Source organism: Manihot esculenta, chromosome 3 (genome assembly GCF_001659605.2).
Source record: "Manihot esculenta cultivar AM560-2 chromosome 3, M.esculenta_v8, whole genome shotgun sequence".
NCBI classification, from domain to species: Eukaryota; Viridiplantae; Streptophyta; class Magnoliopsida; order Malpighiales; family Euphorbiaceae; genus Manihot; species Manihot esculenta.
In genome coordinates this window covers 2,344,367-2,364,066 of record NC_035163.2, presented here as the reverse complement: position 1 = coordinate 2,364,066, position 19,700 = coordinate 2,344,367, and the positions used below count along the sequence as shown (strand labels likewise).

Below are 19,700 nucleotides of genomic sequence, written 5' to 3'. Positions count from 1 at the left end.
ATATATAAGAAAATAGTAAATATTTATTTTTCTTAAAATAAATTAATTAAGGCATTTTAATTCTGCTTTAATGAATATTTCTTAGAGAAAAGATAATATTCTGGAATGAAAATGTCTTTTATTTGGTTTAAAAAATCAATTATTCCTATATTAAAGGACATATTTGCTTTTCTTTAATTTGATGAATAATTATTAGATAAATTATCTAATTTGTATAATTTTTTTTATTTGCACATGGACATTGGCATTTCTTTATTTCCTGTATTGGCCCCTCTTGTTCTCTCTTTACTGCATCCTGATCCCTGCATGCCAATTGGCGATTCTTTCGGCCGGTTAAGATAATCTGATTTATTTTCTTTTATTTTTAGGTATAATTTTTATACTTAAAAAATAATCTCTACTTTATTCATTAACTCTTCTTTATTGGTATATATAAATTAATTTGTACACTCAATTAATAAAAAAATAAAATTTTATATTAACATGTGAATTTTATTATATTTTAGATAAGTTTTTTTTAATTTTAAATTATATATTAAAATTACATTCTGTTCTTTGTTTATTAATTTCTATTAAACTTGTAATAAATAAAATAAGAAATAAGTAAAAATCTTAAAAATTAGAAAATATTTTCTAAATTAATTTATAGATAATTAATAAAATTATTAAATAATTTAAATTAATCATTCTAAATTAAGTGAAAAATGAGTCTACGGCTTCATCAGATCAATTTAGACGGAAAGAAGAAATTAAATGAAAAGTTAGTACAGAAATACAGAATAAATGTATTTTTTTAAAAAATATGTATATAAATTTAACCGTTTCAACATACAAAACAGTACAGAGCATGAGCTTGCAACTTTTTCATTATTCACTACAATACACTAATTTTATCTCAGCAAAGAACTGCCATTTCCTAGTTCACTGAATAAAACTATGGGCAGAACTAACTCTCTGAATATCACTACTCTAACACAACCAACATATGTGGTAGGAAACCAGTGGTAGCTATCACTGTAATTATATTATATTAACAATCTTAATAGAATACTTTGGTTAATTTCAATCTCAATCACTTGGAGTTGACCTCTTTCTTTGCTTCAGCACACTTCCCATCTTTTGGTTCTTTCTCTGTCTTGAATTTACCAATCTCCTCTTTCTTTTCTCCAATCAAATCTTTAGCACACCAGAAACTAGGCTGATTTGTTGAAGACAGAAGCCTAGCCCACATCCTATCTGTTATAACTACCTTGTTCTGCTTCTCTGTGATTCGCTGCCGAACAACCATGCAACATACCCAGGTTAGCCAAGAAAAAGATCATGAGAAAACAAGAATGAGACTGTTGAAACAAACAGACAATTTTAGGCATACACGCACTCTTTCAATCCCAACATAAGAGAAAAGTAAAAGAAAAGAGAAAAGACACATTTCTTATCCAATTCAGATCAGAACGAAGAACTTTTTGGATTGACTCACAGTTCAGCCTAGAAGAAATATACCAAAATTCAACCAACATAATTAAAAGAGGCAAATGGTAGAACATAAATGATGCAGGATTTCCTAAGAATTTCAATAAAAAAAGTTTGAGATTTGTTCTCTCATCCCTCTCTTGGTTCTACATTAATAAGAAAGAAGCTGGGGCAAGGAGTGCCAAAGAATTTGGCTAATAGGAATCATCAGAAGCTCAGAAATATACCTGAATAGCTAAAAGGATATCAACACCACTACAGAACTTCTAAACATTTCATAATTCTAAGCTACACAGATTCTCCTAGGCCTAGAACAAAACACAAAAATAAATGGATCGGTTTCCACTGACTTATGTTGAAGGTATTAACTCACATGGAATGGTATGTAAGTTTGTCTGCCATTGACAAGACCACTTGTAAAGCCAGTGTATCCTGCCATTGCTCCATGAACAGCACTTTGAGCAAGAAGTGTGCAATACACATTGTCAGATGCATTGCTTGGAACAGCACGAATCATATAAGTAGGATCTGCCAGAGAAGGGGATGAAAACTGATCATTAACTATCCGGTTCAAAAAAAAGGCTTTCACAAAATAAGTTCTTCAGTTCATCTGTTATTTCAACCTATATATTTGAGGTTTATAGGCATCAGCTTATTATTTGAAAAATGTTCCTGCAAAAGGCAAACACAAGCAAATTAATTTGCAACATTCTCTGTGATGATACTTGCATCAACGCAGAAGAGTTTCGATTAGCAATTAAGATTCAATACCTTGATCTTCTGTGATATCCACAACCCAACATCTAGGAGAAGCTTGTTTCCTGAAGCATCCTGCTGGATTGATTGCATGGTCTCAGCAAGCAGCTCCTGTCCAGCACCTTCAGCTATTACAATAACCATGTGACCATGTTCTTTGAGTTGTTTCTCTATATATTCAAAGAGGCCACCTTCCCCTTCTAGATAAAAGGGTGACTCTGGTATCAAGCAACAATCCACATCTCGGCTCGCAAGAGTAGCATACATTGCAATAAACCCTGCACCACATAATCAGATTCCCACATTTTAAATAAAATGCCTAAAAAGCTTGTTTCAATTGTAGAAAGAGTTGGGAAAAGCTTGAACAGAATCATCAACAAGGATAATAAAATGTAACATCAAATTTTCCAGATTTCTAGGTGGTAAGAAGACCAAGAATGAAATGTATTGATCAGTCAATTTCTGTGAATAATGTAATGCTTGATGTTTCTATGTAATCCAACATATGTTCACTAATAAATTGCAGATAAAAGCAAATAGGAGCTTACCACTGTAGCGACCCATTAACTTCACAAGACCAATACCATTCTCAATACTCTGAGCTTCAACATGTGCTGCATTAATAGCACGTTGAGCTTCCTCAACAGCAGTGTCAAATCCGAAGGATCTGTCAATGACCTGTTAAATGTAAAGTATAAACAATTTTAAGTTCTTATCATTCACAATTTAATGCCTGATGTATAAAGCTTGTTAGACAAGGAGTACTGTTTAACTCAGAAGTAATCCAGCATTGTGGCAAGTCCAATAGACGTACCGAAATGTCATTATCAATGGTTTTAGGAATTCCAGCAACTGCAACTTTGAGACCTCTTCTTCTAATTTCCTGCAAAGTATTGAAAACTTTGGTTTTCAGCCCCAAGGTTTCTATAATGCATCTAAAAATCATGATCAGCAAGACCCTTAAGGAACATGAAAATTAATTACCTCAAATATCACTGCTGCCCCTTTCTGAGTTCCATCTCCTCCAATTATGTAAACCTGATTTGCAAGAACACTACAAGTAAGCATCAATTGATTGAGCAGGCACATAACTCCAAAATTATGAAAAGTTAGACGAACAAATAAAATGAACCTGATTAATTCCTCGATCCTGAATACTATCAACTATCTTTGCAGTATCATGGCCACCTCGTGATGTCCCAAGGACTGTTCCACCACGTTTATGAATATCATTTACAAATTTAGGTGTCAGAGGAATTGTATTTCGAGAATAAAAGCCCCTGTATCCTCCCTGCATATCCATTTAACTTGTCAAAATGATGCCATTGGTAGTGTTGCATAAGGTCATGTTAAATTACTTACACCTATTCCCAGCACTCTCTTCACGCCATACATATGGTACAAGCCACATACTATTTCCCTAATTACTGTGTTGAGTCCAGGGCAGAGACCCCCACATGTTACAATGCAAGCATGAACTTCATCCGAGTCGAAATAAACCTGAGAATTGTCCAACAAATGTCTCATGGAGATGCATTATTGTTTCATCACTCCACATTATGCATAAGGCAGATGCAAAATACCTTTTGGCGTGGTCCAGCACGTCGGAAATGTATCCCTCTTGGAGTATCCTTGTGAACAACAACCTATAAGGAAGGAAGACAAAGTTACAATAAAAGGAACGAATGTGTGTCTAGAATTATTCATTTGTTTCAACAGACACAAACCACAGTCCGGCTAAACATGCCATCACTAACATCAATAAAAAGAACCTTCATTCAGACTACTTCAGCAAAAACACATTCATTGTAATTAATGAAATGCTGCAACCCATGGTGAAAATCTTCTATGTGATTTCATTCTATAGAGAGCAATGAATGAAGAACAGGCACTAGCATAAGTTTTATCCAAGAAAGTTAAGGGAAGGCTTACCTTTTGAGGAACAGTGTCATCCACATGGACAAAGTACTGCCTGGAGAAAAAAGAGAATCACTGTGGTGAACAACAACTCAATGCTTAATAAAATTACTTGAAATTATGTGCAGCAAAATGTGAGATACATAAGGAGATTCAACTTACTTGACAACCGAGTATGCAGGATTGTCTTGTAGAGGATTTGAATAAGTCTACAACAAAACCAGAAATTAAAACAAATTTAAGTATGGTTTACATTTAGAATCAAAAGACAAACAAACGAACAGCATCAAATCAATTCTTAATCCATCAATCTCTGATGATCTGAATTAAATGTGATCTTGTGGTTTAAATTTAATTGCTTCCCCTTAATTAATAACGATCAAACATCCATTAAAGAGCTTTAAAGTTGAAAACTCCGATTCTTTATAACCCAGGTATGAATTTTATAGCTGTTCAAAACAATAAAATATAAATAATAAAAAAAAGTATTAATTTCACACACTAGCAAAGAAAAAACAGAGAGAAAGAAAGCAACAGATTTAAATGGATCCAAAAACAGAATCTCTCCTCTACCCACAAGACGCAGCAATCGTACAAAGAAGAAATGCGACTACATTTAGATTGTAATTAACACCACAATCACAATTAACTGAGCTAAGATCGTTATTTTCAGGAAGCGCGAAACAATCAAGCTCTCATTTTCTGTTCCTTTACCCCGCATTTCCCAGAAACCAAACAGCAAAAAGATCAAGCAATCAACAACGACATATGTACAAACTCCGTTGACATTTTCTCATCATACTCGTCTAATAGGAAATTTAAAAAAAAAAACGTACAGGAATATGAGGAAGGTAATCTGTCAAGTGAGGAACATCTTCAAGGACGTAACCATAATCACCGGTGATGATCTTCGGCTCGTAGTTGGAGTTAGACATAGCGGCTATGGAAAAACCAGAACCTGAACGCGAAGACGAAGAACTAAAACTGATGGAAGAAAAGAGATTCCGGGAAGTGAAAAACCCAGATTCAGATGTTCGAGGAAAACGAGATTTGAAACAAGGGATTGACGACAAATTAGGAGAGAAAATGGAATCCATGCAAAGAAAGAGAAACACGGGAGTTTGAATATACGAATACAGGGATACCCATACTTATAGGAGAAACTGCTGACCAAATGGAAACAAACGACCACAAAAATCAAAAAAGTAAAATAAACTAAAAATACAGAGGAAGAAGCAGAGGAAGAGAAGAAGAGAAGAAGCTACTGGTTGGTGATGAATGATGAGTTTGAAATGTATAATATGGGAATATAAGCAGACAAAAAACTGGTGGCCATTGCTTGGTTTCGCTTTTAGCAGTGGTTTTGGGTTTCTAGGGAGTGAAGGAGAAAGAGAAAACGTGGAAGGAAAAGCTAAATTTAGAACTTCTAGATCGGAAAATTTAATATTTTGCGCACAGCGAGGAAGAGAGAGAGAGAGAGAGAAGGTAAAATGATCGGATTGGGGCGACCGTTTTGTCCGTTGACGTTTGCTCCAATAATCTCGGTGCGGCGAAGACTTTTCATGGGGGTTAACTATTAACCGAAAATGTAACTGTTTTTCGCCGTTTGAATATTATATTTTATTAAAATTAATTCTTTGTTATAAATTAAAATATTTTAATATTTTATAAAATTAAATATTATTTTTCAGTAAATAAATTATTAAGTTTAAAATATAAATTAACTATTATTTTAATTGGGTAATTAATAAAAAAATACTTTTTATCAATTAAATTTTTAAATATTTTAAACAATAAAAAAAATTTTTTATGACTTTAATAATTATGAAAGTTTTTTTATCAAATCAAATCAATTTAATTTAATTTAATTTTTAATTAAAATTAATTTAATTCGATTATTTTAATAGATTAAAAAGTATAATTATTAAATTCACATTTTTATTTTGATTTGAATTTTATAAATATTAAAATTTTAATTTTTAATAGAAAAATATGGGTTCGTTGGTAAGGTGCACGTGGACTTGTTGAAATTCTAGAAACCCAACTGGACCATCAAGAGTTCTAAAACAATGAACCAGAATCGTCAAAAACGAACCAGATTTCCAGAGAGAGATGGAGACACGATAAAAAAGGATGGCAAAGAATAGTCTTGAAAATTATTTTATTCTTAAATTAATTATTTGATATTTTAATTTTTTAAATTCAACTAAAATTCGTTTGTAAATTATTTTTCATCACTTCAAACTTATTATTAATAAACATTATCTGAATTATTTAATTTTATGTAATAATTTGTATAAAAAATAGAAATAAACATGGCAAGTAAAGACGGTGATGAGTAGATAATTAAAAAAAAATCTTATCTAAATTTAGATTAATTAATAGTTTTAATTTACGTTTAAATCCTATTACAATTTTCATCCGAAATTTTATTGTTATGCTGAATTTATTTAATTTTATTAATTTAAATTAATAATTTATATAAAAATATTTGATTAATACTTTTTTCATTTTATAATTTTTATTCACTTTATTTTTTCACACATATTAAAAATATATTTTTTTATTAATTTTTTAATTATATCTCTTTTAAATAAATTTTATTAAATATTAAAAAATATTTTGAAAAATTTGTTTAAAATAAAATAAAAATAATAATTAATTTATATATTATTATAATATAAAAAATAAAAAATAATTTTGAGATAATAAAAATTATAAAATAAAAAATTATTATTTTAAATAAAATATCTTAATATTTATAAAAATTACCATACAAATATATTTAATATATTATTTTTTTGTCAATATCGAGATGGAGTCAAACCTTGATAGCTAACTTCATTGATAAATGGTCTCACAATCTATGTTAGCAAGGGTTGACTTTTAAATTAGAAGAAAAAGAATAATTAGAGTTCATTGCAGAGATTTTCGGTGAAAATCATTCGATGTTTAAATTAGATGATTTTTATTTATAGTTTCTCAGTTTTTGCTATCACTTTTATTTTAGTCACTCAACTTTAATTTTTTTTTTTAAATTTCTTGAAATTTGATTTATATATCATAAAACTCGTTAGTAATGTTTTCTATCCATTTCTCCATTTAATTGCTGACATGGAACGTCCACGTGGAAATGTATTTTCCTCTCTTTTCCATTCAAACTTTTCTCTCTCTCTATAAAATATTCCATCACCTACAAACTCATTACTCTCTCTCTCTTTGAAACCACTCTTACTATTATCCATGAAGTAAAGAATAGCACAAATGAGAGAGAAAAATCTGTAGACCACTGTTAACTAGGAGGAAAAGAAGGAAGGTATCTACTAACAGGAAAGGGCGAAGATGTCACGAGATTGTTACGTCCTTCATGTTCCGAGATGTAATTGCAATATAGAAGCAGATCTTCGCACTCCTTGGTCTGGGAGAAATTCTAGTAGGCGTTTCTATGGTTGCAGAAATTATAAGGTAAGAGTGGAGGAAAGTGCATGTATTTTGATTAAATTTATGCCTCTCTTTTTAATGAATATGTCGAGGCTTATCGTGTGAAAGGATTTTTTGCAGAGATGATTCATTACCAACAAGAGCAGTACAAGTGATATTTGGTTTATGGAGGCGAATCCAAAGAAAAAATGATGAAATTGAAAGTGGAAGTACATTGCCAGGTTTTTAGTTTTCTTTGTTATATTTGATAAATGGTAATTAATAATTCAATAACAATACTCACTTGATTGTTTACTGAGAAAATAAAATAATCATGGAATGTTTCTTGCCTTGCTCTTGTTATCCTAGGAGAAATTTGGCTGGAACCCTATGATAGTATTAAGGTTATTTTTTAACAACCTCAACTTTTAAACTACTAACATATTGTAATATACAATATAGTATGTATTCAGTCTTAGATCCATCATCCATTGTACTATAGTGGGAGTGAAATTCTGACCAGAGCTTTGAGGAATCTCAGAATTTGAAGCAAGTTGTCCACTACCATATTCATCCACTCTTGGAATTAATTTGTTCATAGTGGTTCATCCAATAACACCACAGATTGTGCATCTCATTGAAACCTTGTCTTTTTTGCTAAGCTTTCCTCTTACTGCTGCAATCTCCAACTCTTCAGGCTCTTTTCTTCTTGCTTTTTGTTTTCTACCTCTTTTTTTTTTTTTTTTAATTGGGCTATTAGGAGTTATGATGTAATCTTGAGAAGCTTCTGGCCAATTCATGTCCATTATATAGGGTGAATAACATGACTGTAAAGTCTAATGTAAGTCCTTATAGAGTAATATTCATTGACATAAGTCTCATTGTTTTCAAAAAATACAGCACAAGCATGTGGACATGGGATCCCATTTAAATCCCATCTCCTACTTGTGCAAGTTCTTCTAGCCACATTAACAACAAATTGGACTCCTGCCCCATACACTTGAACCTCATCACCCCCTGAGAATTGTGGTGTAAACATGACAGACAACTTTTTCATTTCATTCAATTTTTTTTGAATTTTTGGACAGACCATTAACTTTCTCGATCACCCTCCTTTTTTTAAAAAGTCTGCACATCAACTTGGTCTGTATCATCTCAAGCATATTTATAATTGGTTTGTCCCTAGTGTCCAAGATTTACCTAATAAAATATTCACACAAGTTGTTTATCAACACATCACACATGGGGATTGAGGTAAAACATGCCCTAGACCAATTTTCACTTGGCCTTCTCTAAGCCACTCCCTAGCTTCAAGGTTTTTTTCTTCTATTTTGTCTAACCATTAATTTAGCTTTTGTGAATATGTGGACCTAACAGCTAACCAAAGCATATCTTTTAATTCCTTGCCCTTAAAACTGCCTTTAAAATTGGTGTACATATGTCTAACACACATCCTGTGTTCTGAGTTAGGGAACATATTTGCAATGACTGAGACAAGTTCCTAGTTTAATGAAATAAAAAGCATTTGTTATAATGATGTTAAATTAAGTTTCCTTTAAAGCACCTAAGTATATGTATATCCCTTAGAATTTACCCTTATCTTCTTTAAAAACAACAGAGCCACCAGGATTGATTCTCAACAGTTGCAATTTATAATCATGTAACATCCTATATTGGTCAAACTCATCACCATTTAAAGCCTTTAATGCCACATTCCTTGTCCTCCAAGCTTTGATAAAACTAATGTGCACCCAAAATCTGACTTCACTCTTGCATTTACCCAATTTATGCTCCAATTTGGATCAACTCTAAATGTCTCAATGTAATGAGAAGCCAACCACTTGGCTATTAAATGCCAATTTGAAAAAACTTTTCCACAACTATGCTTAAAGTGCTCTGTTTTAATTTGAATAGACAAATCTTTAGGATCTTTTGGATTCAGCCTACTAGCCCAAAATTTCCACCCTCAATTCTTTTAACATTTTGCTTGTACTCTTAAGGTCATTTCTACTTTATACTACAATCTTTATAAGCTTTTTTAAATTTTGTACTACTTGCAAAAACCATCCCAATTTTAAATATTGGATCAACCATATTTCTATTAAAATCAAATTCAGAAAATCTTAAATTTTAAAATTAGATGCGTATACTAGTCTTTCATCCAAAATAAATAAAATTCCAAAATTAATCCGAAAACGTCTTCCTAGTCTTTAAAGAAAGCAATCGCATTCACATGATGACTATCATGAGTTGGTGACAAAATTGGAAGTAGAATGAACCACAAGAAATAAAGAAAGAAAGAAAGAAAGAAAGCACGAGATTCACGGAATGTGGGACCATCCATGGACTTTAACCCCGTTTGAAATAAAACATTTGGAGAATTCAATTTAATTTTTTCTACCAAAATTTCGCATTGAATTAAAGAAAAATTCAATTATTTTTAATTAAAAAATATTTTTTAAAATATTAAAATGAATTTATTTAAATGTTTAAATAATAAATTTACTGCATTAAAAACTGCTTGAACAATCATAATACAAGTAGGATAGTTTCCCATCAAGTTTGGAGCTCAACCGGCGCCCAACAAATCCATTATAGTGACCTTCATGCTCTGCAATGCAAGCTTCGATCACCTTCCTCGACATGTCGTCTTCTTCATAAAATGGCTGCCCGATATATTCATCCACCGGCATCCACTGATTCAAAACCACCACCGCAATCAGCCCATTAGAAAAAAAAAAAAAAGAGAAAAGGATAGAGGAGTAATTAATTACCTTAGCAGCTTGGATTTCTTTCTCATCAATTGTTATTTCAGAGGACAACGGCTTCAGCATGCACACAAAGAGTAAATCAGACTTCTCAAATGCCACAAGGTGTGCATGTCTGCATAAACAAAGTCAGGGCCTAGGTTAGCATGTTCCTTTCTTTTTTTTTTTTTTCAGAAAAGGAACATTTGAGGCACTAAATAGAGGCCAAGTATAGTTTCAGGGAAATAGAGTAAAGAAACAAAAACCTGAAAGCAACCAACTTCAGGAAAATGGTGTCAACCTGAGAAAATAAATTTAAGATGATAAAATGATGATAATATATAGTAAGATATTTAAGGAATTAAATAAGACAGTATTTTCTTACACCAGTTTCTTCTTTGACTTCTCTTATGGCTCCTGAGAATATATCTTCAGACTGTCATGAACTTAAGAGAATTAACCATCTTTTTTTTATGGTAGAATAATCAGCAGCAGAGTAAAAGACTGAATTTTTTTTAAAAAAAAAGTCCACCTTGTTAATATATCCAGTAGGCATCTTCCAAACGCCAGAGCAATTACAAGGACATTTTTCTTTCACCACAAGCACCTAAATTAAATGTTGTTAAAAACTGTAAAAGCAAATTGGGTTTTCAAAATTTATAAAAAAAACTGCAAAATTATTTAATTAAAAAAAGAAATCCAATATTAAAACCTCTCTTTTTTCATTGATCACAAATGCTCCTACGCCAATCTGATGAGAAGGGCTATCAGGAAGCATGCAAGGGCCATCAGGAACCCAATACGTGAGCATACCGTAGCCTGGTTCAGCATGATGGTAGTCAAAACCTTCCTGAAATTCCAAAGAAAAGGGAGATGAAGTTTCTTCTTAACTCTGTTATTTTTAGTCATTAATTCTGACAAGTCTCATATGAGCTTCATTAGTTTATCCATTTTCAGATTATGCAATTCTTTAATTAATTATTACCTTAATTGCTATTGGAATGAGTTCAGCTTGTTCCGACAGTATCTTGAGCCATATTCCCTTCTTCCCCTGCGCTCATACACGTAAATTTTGACCAATTAAGCTAGGGTAAGGTGCTCTAAAAAGTGCATCCATATATATCTTACCTTCAACTTCCAATCAGTCAAAGAAGCTCGGAGGGCAGATGCGAAGGCATTAGCACTAGAGGGTAAACTGTTAGCATCAACAACGATCCCACCATATTCATCGTCCCATGCATCAAGAAACTCCACAGCGAAACTTGGTGGTGAAATCTCTGGAGACATAACATGGATTCTTGTCTTATTCTTGATGAGCACATTGCCATGACCACCTCCAAGAGATTTCATCATGAGACCCAAGTGAAGCTCATCATCACCTTTCGACGTTTTCAGAAGAAATGTTGTATCCTTCAAAAAACCTTGTATACTGCAACCTTTTCTAGCAGCCGTTGAGATTCTAGGCACTGGTCTATAACAATGTCCAGGCGATTGCCAACCATGGACTGTTAATGCAACCATCATCGCCATCCTTAGTTAATACATCTGCAAGAAGCTAAAGATGAATATCTGGCATTGCTGGGCTTCCCTTGTGCACACATTTATAGCCATTGGTACTTGGATTTTGCCAAGAATAAGGAGTGAAGAGAATAGATGAATATTTAGGGAATAGCATCTTCATCTCCTTGTCCATCTTGCATGACAGTTGAAGCCATATATATATATAAATATATATATATCTACGGTTCTGAATTGAGTTCACGTAATATTTTTTAAGACACAAATAAGTGGGTCCCATTTTGTACTTTGAAGTGGTTTAGTTTATAATATACCGAATCAAAGACAAATAATTCCTATATATTTATGTATATATGAAAGGATTATATAATTTGTTCTTGATTAAAAGATTTATAGCCGCTCAAAGGGATAGGGTGGAAGAAGCAACTGTGGCTGCCACTAGCAGTAGCAACTGTACTTATTCCATTGGAGAGGAGGAATGAGAATATTCTCCTCGCTTTGTATTACATAATCATGTAACTTGTGGATTTAACAAGGGAATATTTTGCATTTTCATGATTCCATTTATTCTGATACTAATGTTAGATGGCCTCCCATGCAGCTAGGAGCACCACGATTTTTTTCCTGTTGGAAATTGAAGGTGTAGTCTCAAATATAAGTTTATTATGTAAATAACATATTTTTTTGTAACGAAATAAAAAATATTGCTTCATTCTATACGCATCACTATCAATTTGCATAATTCATTTTTTTAATGGGTTCTGTTATGTGCATATCATCTCTGTTTCAATTTGAATGAGCATAATTTACTCATTTTTTTTTCATAATATTATTTAATTATTGACGTTTACTTCAACAAGAATTTTGTTTTTTTATTTTGACAATTAAAATTTTGTAAAATTAATTTTTTTAATTTAATATAATTATACTCACTTTTAATTAAAGAAACATTACAAAAAATATTTAAAAAATATATGTGATCACACAAATCATTTTTCTTAATTAATTTGCATTGTGTATTTATTAACTCAAATTATTTATAATACGTGGACTTATAATCTATTAATTTATAATTATATATAAAAATAATATTTTGTGATATAAGGTTTAAGTTAGTATAAGGTTTATAAATTATCGTTTGTAAATAATATAATATCAGTTAAATATAAAATTAAAATAAATATTTTAAATTAAATAATAAATTCTAAAATGAAAATTTGATAAAATTATATTATAGTATTAATTAGTTAAAATTTATTAATAATTAATATTTAAGTTAATATTATATTATTTTTTAAAAAATTAATATAAAATTAACTTAATAATTAAATTAACATTTTATGTTAGTTATTCATTAAATGTAATATAAATATAAAAATATAATAAATTTACATTTCTAAGTACGTTTATCTTAACATTAAAATTAACAATTTGATTTAAATAGTAATAATATATAACTAAATAATTATCAATCATTCTTACCCAAAAAAAAAAAATCAATTATTTGATGCATGACTTTGAGAACTAGACAATCAAATCAGACGGCTGAGAACCAATCAAATTGACGGTCCCGATCATTCTTTCCCGTCCATACCCCTGGGCCAAAACACAGCCCCTCAAGCGCAGTATTGAGAGCACAGAGAAAGAGAAGAAAAAGAAACAGAGTAATTCTCATCTCGGTCTAAATCCAGGGCGTTCGTCCGAACAATCTAGGGTTTCGCAAACCATCGATCAACCATGTACAGAACTGCAGCTTCACGGCTTAGGGCTCTCAAGGTTGGTACCATCTTAGCTTTATTAAATCCTTATTGGAATTTCTTTCTTATTGATTCAATCTCTTGTATCCTGTTCACGCACAGTTGGTACTTTATTCGCTGCTTGATATTATTGTTTCTTGTTTAACCTGTGGTTTCGTGATTGCTTAGCTAATAGATCTGTGTATAATTTATTCAGTGGCCTTTTGTTAATTTGGGAGCGTTTCTGTTTGGTTGTTGAAAATGTGAGAGAAGGGAAAAGAAAGAAAAGAGGTCTGGGTTTCTAATGGGAGCTTTAGCAATTTTTCTAAGCTTAAGGATACGATGTTATTTTGGCTTGTTTTGAGCTTAGCTTTTGTCTTCCTAGAATTGGTAAAGGTTATTCTAAGGCTTAATACGTGTTTGGCAGCATATTAGTTGGATTGACTTGAATTTCGGTTTGTGGAATGAAAAGCCCTTGCTGTTACTGGGGAATTCTTTGATTTTGGATAAGAGTTGCTTGCTGTTTGTCTTCTTGGTGAAATAAAGAAGTTTGCTACAACTTTTATCATATATTAAGAATCATTTTTTTATGTACATGTATGGAGAAGATAGCCTTTATGATTAGATGATAGCCTTTATGATTAGATGGTGACTTCATGGTACATATTGATATGAGTTGTACAAATTTTCTCTTTTAGATTTTCTTTATCTGGTTAAGTACTTCTGTCTTATGTCAGTGTAAGCCATGAATTTGATAGAGTAAAAAGTGAGCCATTTTCTGATTATGAATGCGTGCATGAACAGGGCCACAGAATCAGTAGGCTGCCTACAAGATTTGCAAGTTCAAGTGTTGCTGCCTCGGAATCATCCTCTTCAGGTGGCCTTTTCAGCTGGCTGATTGGTGATAAGTCCAAGTCTTTACCTCCTCTGGAATTACCCCTCCCGGGAGTTGAACTCCCACCCACATTGCCTGATTATGTTGAACCTGGAAAAACCAAGATCACAACTCTTCCAAATGGATTGAAAATTGCCTCTGAAACATCACCGGTTTGTATGCAAATATCACTTTTATTTTATATTTTATTGTTCTGTACTTATAGAGATATTTATTGAATATAGTTATTGTTGTTCTTGTTGCTTCTTTATTTTATTAAGGAAATTGCTTTGCAATTATGTTGTGTGCCAGAATCCTGCAGCATCAATTGGGTTGTATGTTAACTGTGGTTCAGTGTACGAGTCTCCAGCCTCAATGGGGGTAACTCATTTACTGGAACGGATGGCATTCAAAAGCACAAGAAATCGCAGCCACTTGCGTATTGTGCGTGAAGTTGAGGCAATTGGGGGCAATGTGCTGGCCTCGGCATCTCGGGAACAGATGGGATACACCTATGATGCTCTAAAGACTTATGTTCCAGAGATGGTGGAGTTGCTTATTGATTGTGTGAGAAACCCTGTCTTCCTTGACTGGGAAGTGAATGAACAGGTAAATTTCATCATTTTCCTATCCATGCACTGCAACTTTAATTGCAATTTTGGAGTTGAAAAGTTTATACAAATGATATTTTACCTCCTGCAGCTTCAGAAGGTCAAAGCAGAGATTAGTGAAGCTTCTAACAATCCTCAAGGATTGCTTGTGGAAGCAATTCATTCTGCTGGTTTTTCTGGTCCATTAGCTAATCCTCTTATGGCACCCGAATCTGCAATAAGTAGATTGAATAGTACAATATTGGAGGAATTTGTAGCTGTAAGTTTCAAGAGAGTCTATGCTTATTTAAACTTTGTTCTTGTTATGATAAGGTGCTCTAATAATTTAATGATTGTCTCTTTATGTAGGTCTTCACTAATCTCAGTTGATGTTTTATTTGAGAAATTCAGGAAAATTTTACTGCTAGTCGGATAGTGCTTGCGGCTTCTGGCGTTGAACATGAAGAACTGGTGTCCACTGCAGAGCCCCTTCTATCTGATCTACCTGGAGCTAGTAATACTATACTGCCAAAATCTGTTTACACAGGAGGGGATTTTCGCTGTCAATCAGATTCAGGGGTATGTATCAAAGATGTTTTATAGAAATCTTTTTACATATCTTATCCATCCATTGAAAAATTATTAATTTTGACTTCCCATTGAAGGATCAAAGGACCCACTTTGCTCTTGCATTCGAATTTCCTCATGGCTGGCATGATGACCATGACGCCGTGACCTTGACTGTTCTTCAGGTATTCAAAATTTGATTACTCTATTAATTTTGGTTGCCATGGTTGGTGGTTGTTTGCATTCTTTCTGTACCGTGACTTTGCATCCATTTGTCATATTCAAATCCTGAGTTGAGGCAACAATAAATTATAAGACAAATTGTACTGCAGAGGCTAATGGGCGGAGGTGGATCCTTCTCAACTGGTGGCCCTGGAAAAGGAATATACTCAAGGCTATGTAAGTTTCTGTTAGCATGATTGATACCTAATGGGCTGTGATTGTGACCTGAGCTTACTTAAATGCGGGAACACATATACACTGCAATCTCTTTCTCCTTTTGTCTCTCTTGTTTCTTTTTATTTTCCCTTACTGGGATAGAACACAAGCACTTGAATTTTATTAGCCAGTACAGTTGTAGGATGTAGATAAGCATGTTTTGTATTTATATATATTACTGGAATACACCCTTTTCCTCATTGGTTATGCTATTTCATTTTTCTATGTGTTTGTCTGCAGATGTTCGAGTCCTGAATGAATATCCACAAATTCAGTCCTTTACAGCATTCAGCAACATTTATGATCGCACTGGCATATTTGGAATCCAAGCTACCACTGTAAGTTGCTGCCAAGGACCTTCAAAACACAATTTATGTGTTGGAAATTCCTCTCATTCTTTCCCCAAAATCTGTGAGTATTGTGTGGCTATTATATTGTATGAAGGCTAAAAATCAGCAGCTGTTCTTGGAATTCTTAGTTTTAGCTAAATCAGTATAGCAATCAGTCATTATTAAATTTTGGTGGTCTTGTAGAACTTTGTATCGTGCCAGGACTGCTTAAAGGTTGAAAATGTTGCACTTCGGCAGCAAGGAAAATGTTGCTCAATCAATTATAGATATAGAGGATTCTATTATTAGTTGAGAGAAATACAGAAGTATATAGACATGATTGAGAAACCAATTTGGAGTTTGGACTAAAGGAAGGAAATTGCTAGATAATGATAGTAGCAACTCAAAGCATGGTCATAAAATAGAGATAATACAATTCAGCAAAAAAAGGCTTGGGAGATGCAACAATCATAAAGGATTATTTAGAAGTTAGGATTCTCAGTTAGGTCGATACAGTGTAATTGTGTTGGAGACCTTCCTGGTGTCCCTCAATTGTCTGCTAATTTGCTCATCTCTACCAAAATTCGTTTAGCTAGAGTGATTGTGCAATTGAGATTGAAGTCTATGCTTCTTTCATATCATTAGGAAAATGTGTGTATTAAAAGGTATATTGATTTGAATACCCAATTGAATAGACTAAGTTTTGCTGGGGCACAAGGAGAATGTATGATGTATGATGTAAGCTTGGGCTTGGGTTCTGTTTTTCCTATTGAAATGGAAGAAAACTTTGTTTATCTTTTGGTGGGGGGGGGGGGGGAGCAAGTGGACTTCCTAAAAGAATAAAAAATGCATGGTTAAATGTCTAATGTGTCAGTGCCCATTTTGATTATACTTATGCTTGTGGATGCAGGATTCTCATTTTGCATCTAAAGCCATAGATGTAGCTGTTAATGAGCTAATTGCAGTTGCTTCACCTGGAGCTGGTATGACTCTGTTCCTCTATCTTTGCAAGTTTTTGTTTCTGTTGTACAAAAGTTCTATTTGATGGACAGTGGCCTGTTACTAAGTGTCTATCACATCTTGCTTCCTGCAGTTGACCCAGTGCAGCTAGATCGTGCAAAACAGTCAACAAAGTCTGCTATTTTGATGAATTTGGAATCTAGAGTAAGTTATTGATTCCTTTCATATATTGGTGTCAAGTATACATTTGAGCAATAGTGGTAAGGGATGATTATTGTGCATCAAGCTTTTCTAGATTCTTAGTTTCTTATATTTAATGTATATTTTGCAGATGATTGCTTCAGAAGATATAGGTAGACAAATTTTGACGGATGGTGAGAGGTATGACCTGAGTCTTGACCATCTGCTTAATTGGTGTCTTAAGCACATCTTGACAGCTAAATATATGCTTACACTCATATGCTATTTAGGATTAACCAATTGAGTACTTGAATTAAAATAATAACTTATTGAACACAGGACACTTGAATTTGTAAAATCATAACTATTAAACACAACTTGGGCATGTTACTGATGAGGCTAAATGTTCAATTACACCGTTGTACTTGTTGGGAAAATTTGATTCAACTTATTTTAGCTTTTTGTCCAAACTAGCTCATAAGTTTCACTTTAAGCTTAATTTAGCCCAAAATTTAAAAATTTTTATTGCTAAATTTCTTGCCTGAGAGGAAAAATAGAGGTGCTCAATTTCATGATTTGGACTGGACTCCTTGATTTCTTTGATTTAATTAAAAAAATTAAGATGCTCAATTTCTTGATTTTCTTAACTTTAGGCTAAATTGAGCTTAAATTTATACTTTTGGGCTGATATGGACAAAAAGTTAAAAAATTATGTGAAATTGAACTTTCCCAATAAGTACACGGGTGAAAGTGAGTCTTAATCCTTATCAGTGACTTGTCAAAAAAGTTAGAAATGGTCCTGCTTATTGTTGATTATACTCTAATATTTTAACTGTTTGTCATTTTGCAAAAATTAGAGTATAATCAGTAATAGTGGGTTTACCTTTGACTTTTTGATGAGACGTGGCTGATTTATGTTTAATTGTTATGATTTTTGCAAGTTCAGATGATTAATAGGTTGTAATTTTAGTTCATGCATTTAATGGATTGATCACAGAGTTTAGGAGCATAAGTATGTATCTGATTATTGCTTGATAAATTATTGGCTAAACATCATATCCTCCTATTTCTCTGCATTTATCTTGTTGTGTGTAGTCATTGGCTTCTTATTTATCCTAGACTCTGTTATAGTCCAAATTTTTCATTACTAACCAGGCCTTCTATGGACATGCCCTTTCACTGCTTCCTGATGGTGATTATGGACAATGCAAAGGCTAAATATTGAGGTGTTTCTTAAGAGTTTAATAGCTTTGTCACAGATTCTGATGTTGTAATTAATAATTTCTTTTACTTGCTACTAAAGAAAGAAATAAAGAACAATAGAAAGGTTTTTCCCCCCTTCCCCTTGTAATCTTGTGAGCCAATTAGCTCTCTCAAGTTTCCTAGTAGAGCATCCTAACCTTGTTCTGTTCTTATCCTGTTGCTTCATCTTCGGTATCTTGGTTTTTCAATTCTTGCAGTTTATGCTTTCTTTCCTAACAGCTTTCATCTGTCAATCCTTTCCTCCTCTTTGCTGATATCTCAGAAACTGATGGATTTTTTCGCTGGGCCTTGGCCTGATTGATGATTTTGATTATCTTATCACCACTTATTCTTGCTTGTATGTTTTGCCTTTTTTGGTTTGTCATCTTGCTGTATGATCATTTCCTTATGAGTGTATTCTTCATGTAGGAAACCTTTGGAGCATTTCTTGAAGATTGTAGATTCAGTTACCTTGCAAGATATTACTAAAATTTCGCAAAAGCTAATCTCTTCCCCTCTCACAATGGCATCATATGGAGATGGTATTTCCTAGTCAGTAAGAATTCTTCATATTTCTTTCTTGGCTGTTCTCGTGATGATTTACGTTTATTTTCACAAATATTTTGCAGTTATCAATGTCCCAACCTATGATTCAGTTAGCAGCAAGTTCAAGTTGAAATGAATATTTTTTTGCCGGCCTTGGTGAACACACCTGATCCATTGTCTATATTAATGTGCATCAGCAGAACATCAAGCTTCTTTACATTAATAAATTGGTGATCCTTGGCAAGCAGCATTTTGCTATGCCTGATATGATGTTGGTGGCAGTTTGTTTGAGCCAATGGGTTTTTCTTCCTTGCTCCGCAGTGTATTTTTATGTTCAACAGTGTCGCTGAAAGTGATAATAATATTCTTTGTAGTGGCTGAAGCAAATTGAAAACTCACTGATTGGGTAA

The 19,700-nt window shown here is 32.8% G+C and overlaps 3 protein-coding genes across 3 annotated transcripts; 1 reads left to right on the top strand and 2 right to left on the bottom strand.

Annotated features, from left to right (window-relative positions):
- Nucleotides 1-784: 784 nt before the first annotated feature.
- LOC110610601 (ATP-dependent 6-phosphofructokinase 7) lies at nucleotides 785-5,681 on the bottom strand. Its single transcript, XM_021750594.2, has 13 exons — nucleotides 4,980-5,681; nucleotides 4,306-4,352; nucleotides 4,159-4,198; nucleotides 3,810-3,872; nucleotides 3,589-3,726; nucleotides 3,359-3,517; nucleotides 3,211-3,264; nucleotides 3,041-3,109; nucleotides 2,775-2,904; nucleotides 2,242-2,504; nucleotides 2,094-2,142; nucleotides 1,844-1,998; nucleotides 785-1,273 (listed from the first exon to the last, which is right to left on the bottom strand). Exons 1-13 carry the CDS (start codon nucleotides 5,238-5,240, stop codon nucleotides 1,073-1,075), a joined length of 1,629 nt encoding a protein of 542 aa, XP_021606286.1. The 5' UTR covers nucleotides 5,241-5,681; the 3' UTR covers nucleotides 785-1,072.
- A 4,306-nt stretch (nucleotides 5,682-9,987) lies between these two features.
- On the bottom strand, nucleotides 9,988-11,895 carry LOC110611178 (nudix hydrolase 8). Its single transcript, XM_021751343.2, has 8 exons — nucleotides 11,439-11,895; nucleotides 11,296-11,361; nucleotides 11,023-11,160; nucleotides 10,843-10,917; nucleotides 10,696-10,746; nucleotides 10,577-10,611; nucleotides 10,338-10,446; nucleotides 9,988-10,259 (listed from the first exon to the last, which is right to left on the bottom strand). Exons 1-8 carry the CDS (start codon nucleotides 11,838-11,840, stop codon nucleotides 10,074-10,076), a joined length of 1,062 nt encoding a protein of 353 aa, XP_021607035.1. The 5' UTR covers nucleotides 11,841-11,895; the 3' UTR covers nucleotides 9,988-10,073.
- A 1,543-nt stretch (nucleotides 11,896-13,438) lies between these two features.
- On the top strand, nucleotides 13,439-19,700 carry LOC110611786 (mitochondrial-processing peptidase subunit alpha). Its single transcript, XM_021752263.2, has 13 exons — nucleotides 13,439-13,604; nucleotides 14,369-14,611; nucleotides 14,751-15,047; nucleotides 15,141-15,308; nucleotides 15,440-15,607; nucleotides 15,694-15,780; nucleotides 15,928-15,994; nucleotides 16,274-16,371; nucleotides 17,273-17,345; nucleotides 17,456-17,526; nucleotides 17,654-17,703; nucleotides 19,174-19,286; nucleotides 19,374-19,700. The coding sequence occupies exons 1-13, from the start codon at nucleotides 13,566-13,568 to the stop codon at nucleotides 19,424-19,426; spliced, it is 1,527 nt and encodes a 508-aa protein (XP_021607955.1). The 5' UTR covers nucleotides 13,439-13,565; the 3' UTR covers nucleotides 19,427-19,700.

Coding starts and splice junctions, on each gene's coding strand:
- LOC110611786 (XM_021752263.2), top strand. CDS start 13,566: ATGTACAGAACTGCAGCTTCACGGCTTAGGGCTCTCAAG. Junction 13,605..14,368: donor CACGGCTTAGGGCTCTCAAG/GTTGGTACCATC, acceptor GTGCATGAACAG/GGCCACAGAATCAGTAGGCT. Junction 15,608..15,693: donor GCTGTCAATCAGATTCAGGG/GTATGTATCAAA, acceptor TTCCCATTGAAG/GATCAAAGGACCCACTTTGC.
- LOC110610601 (XM_021750594.2), bottom strand. CDS start 5,240: ATGGATTCCATTTTCTCTCCTAATTTGTCGTCAATCCCTTGTTTCAAA. Junction 3,873..4,158: donor ATGACACTGTTCCTCAAAAG/GTAAGCCTTCCC, acceptor CCTTCCTTATAG/GTTGTTGTTCACAAGGATAC. Junction 3,727..3,809: donor GTGCTGGACCACGCCAAAAG/GTATTTTGCATC, acceptor GACAATTCTCAG/GTTTATTTCGACTCGGATGA.
- LOC110611178 (XM_021751343.2), bottom strand. CDS start 11,840: ATGGCGATGATGGTTGCATTAACAGTCCATGGTTGGCAATCGCCTGGA. Junction 11,362..11,438: donor TGACTGATTGGAAGTTGAAG/GTAAGATATATA, acceptor GTATGAGCGCAG/GGGAAGAAGGGAATATGGCT. Junction 10,260..10,337: donor AAGAAATCCAAGCTGCTAAG/GTAATTAATTAC, acceptor GTTTTGAATCAG/TGGATGCCGGTGGATGAATA.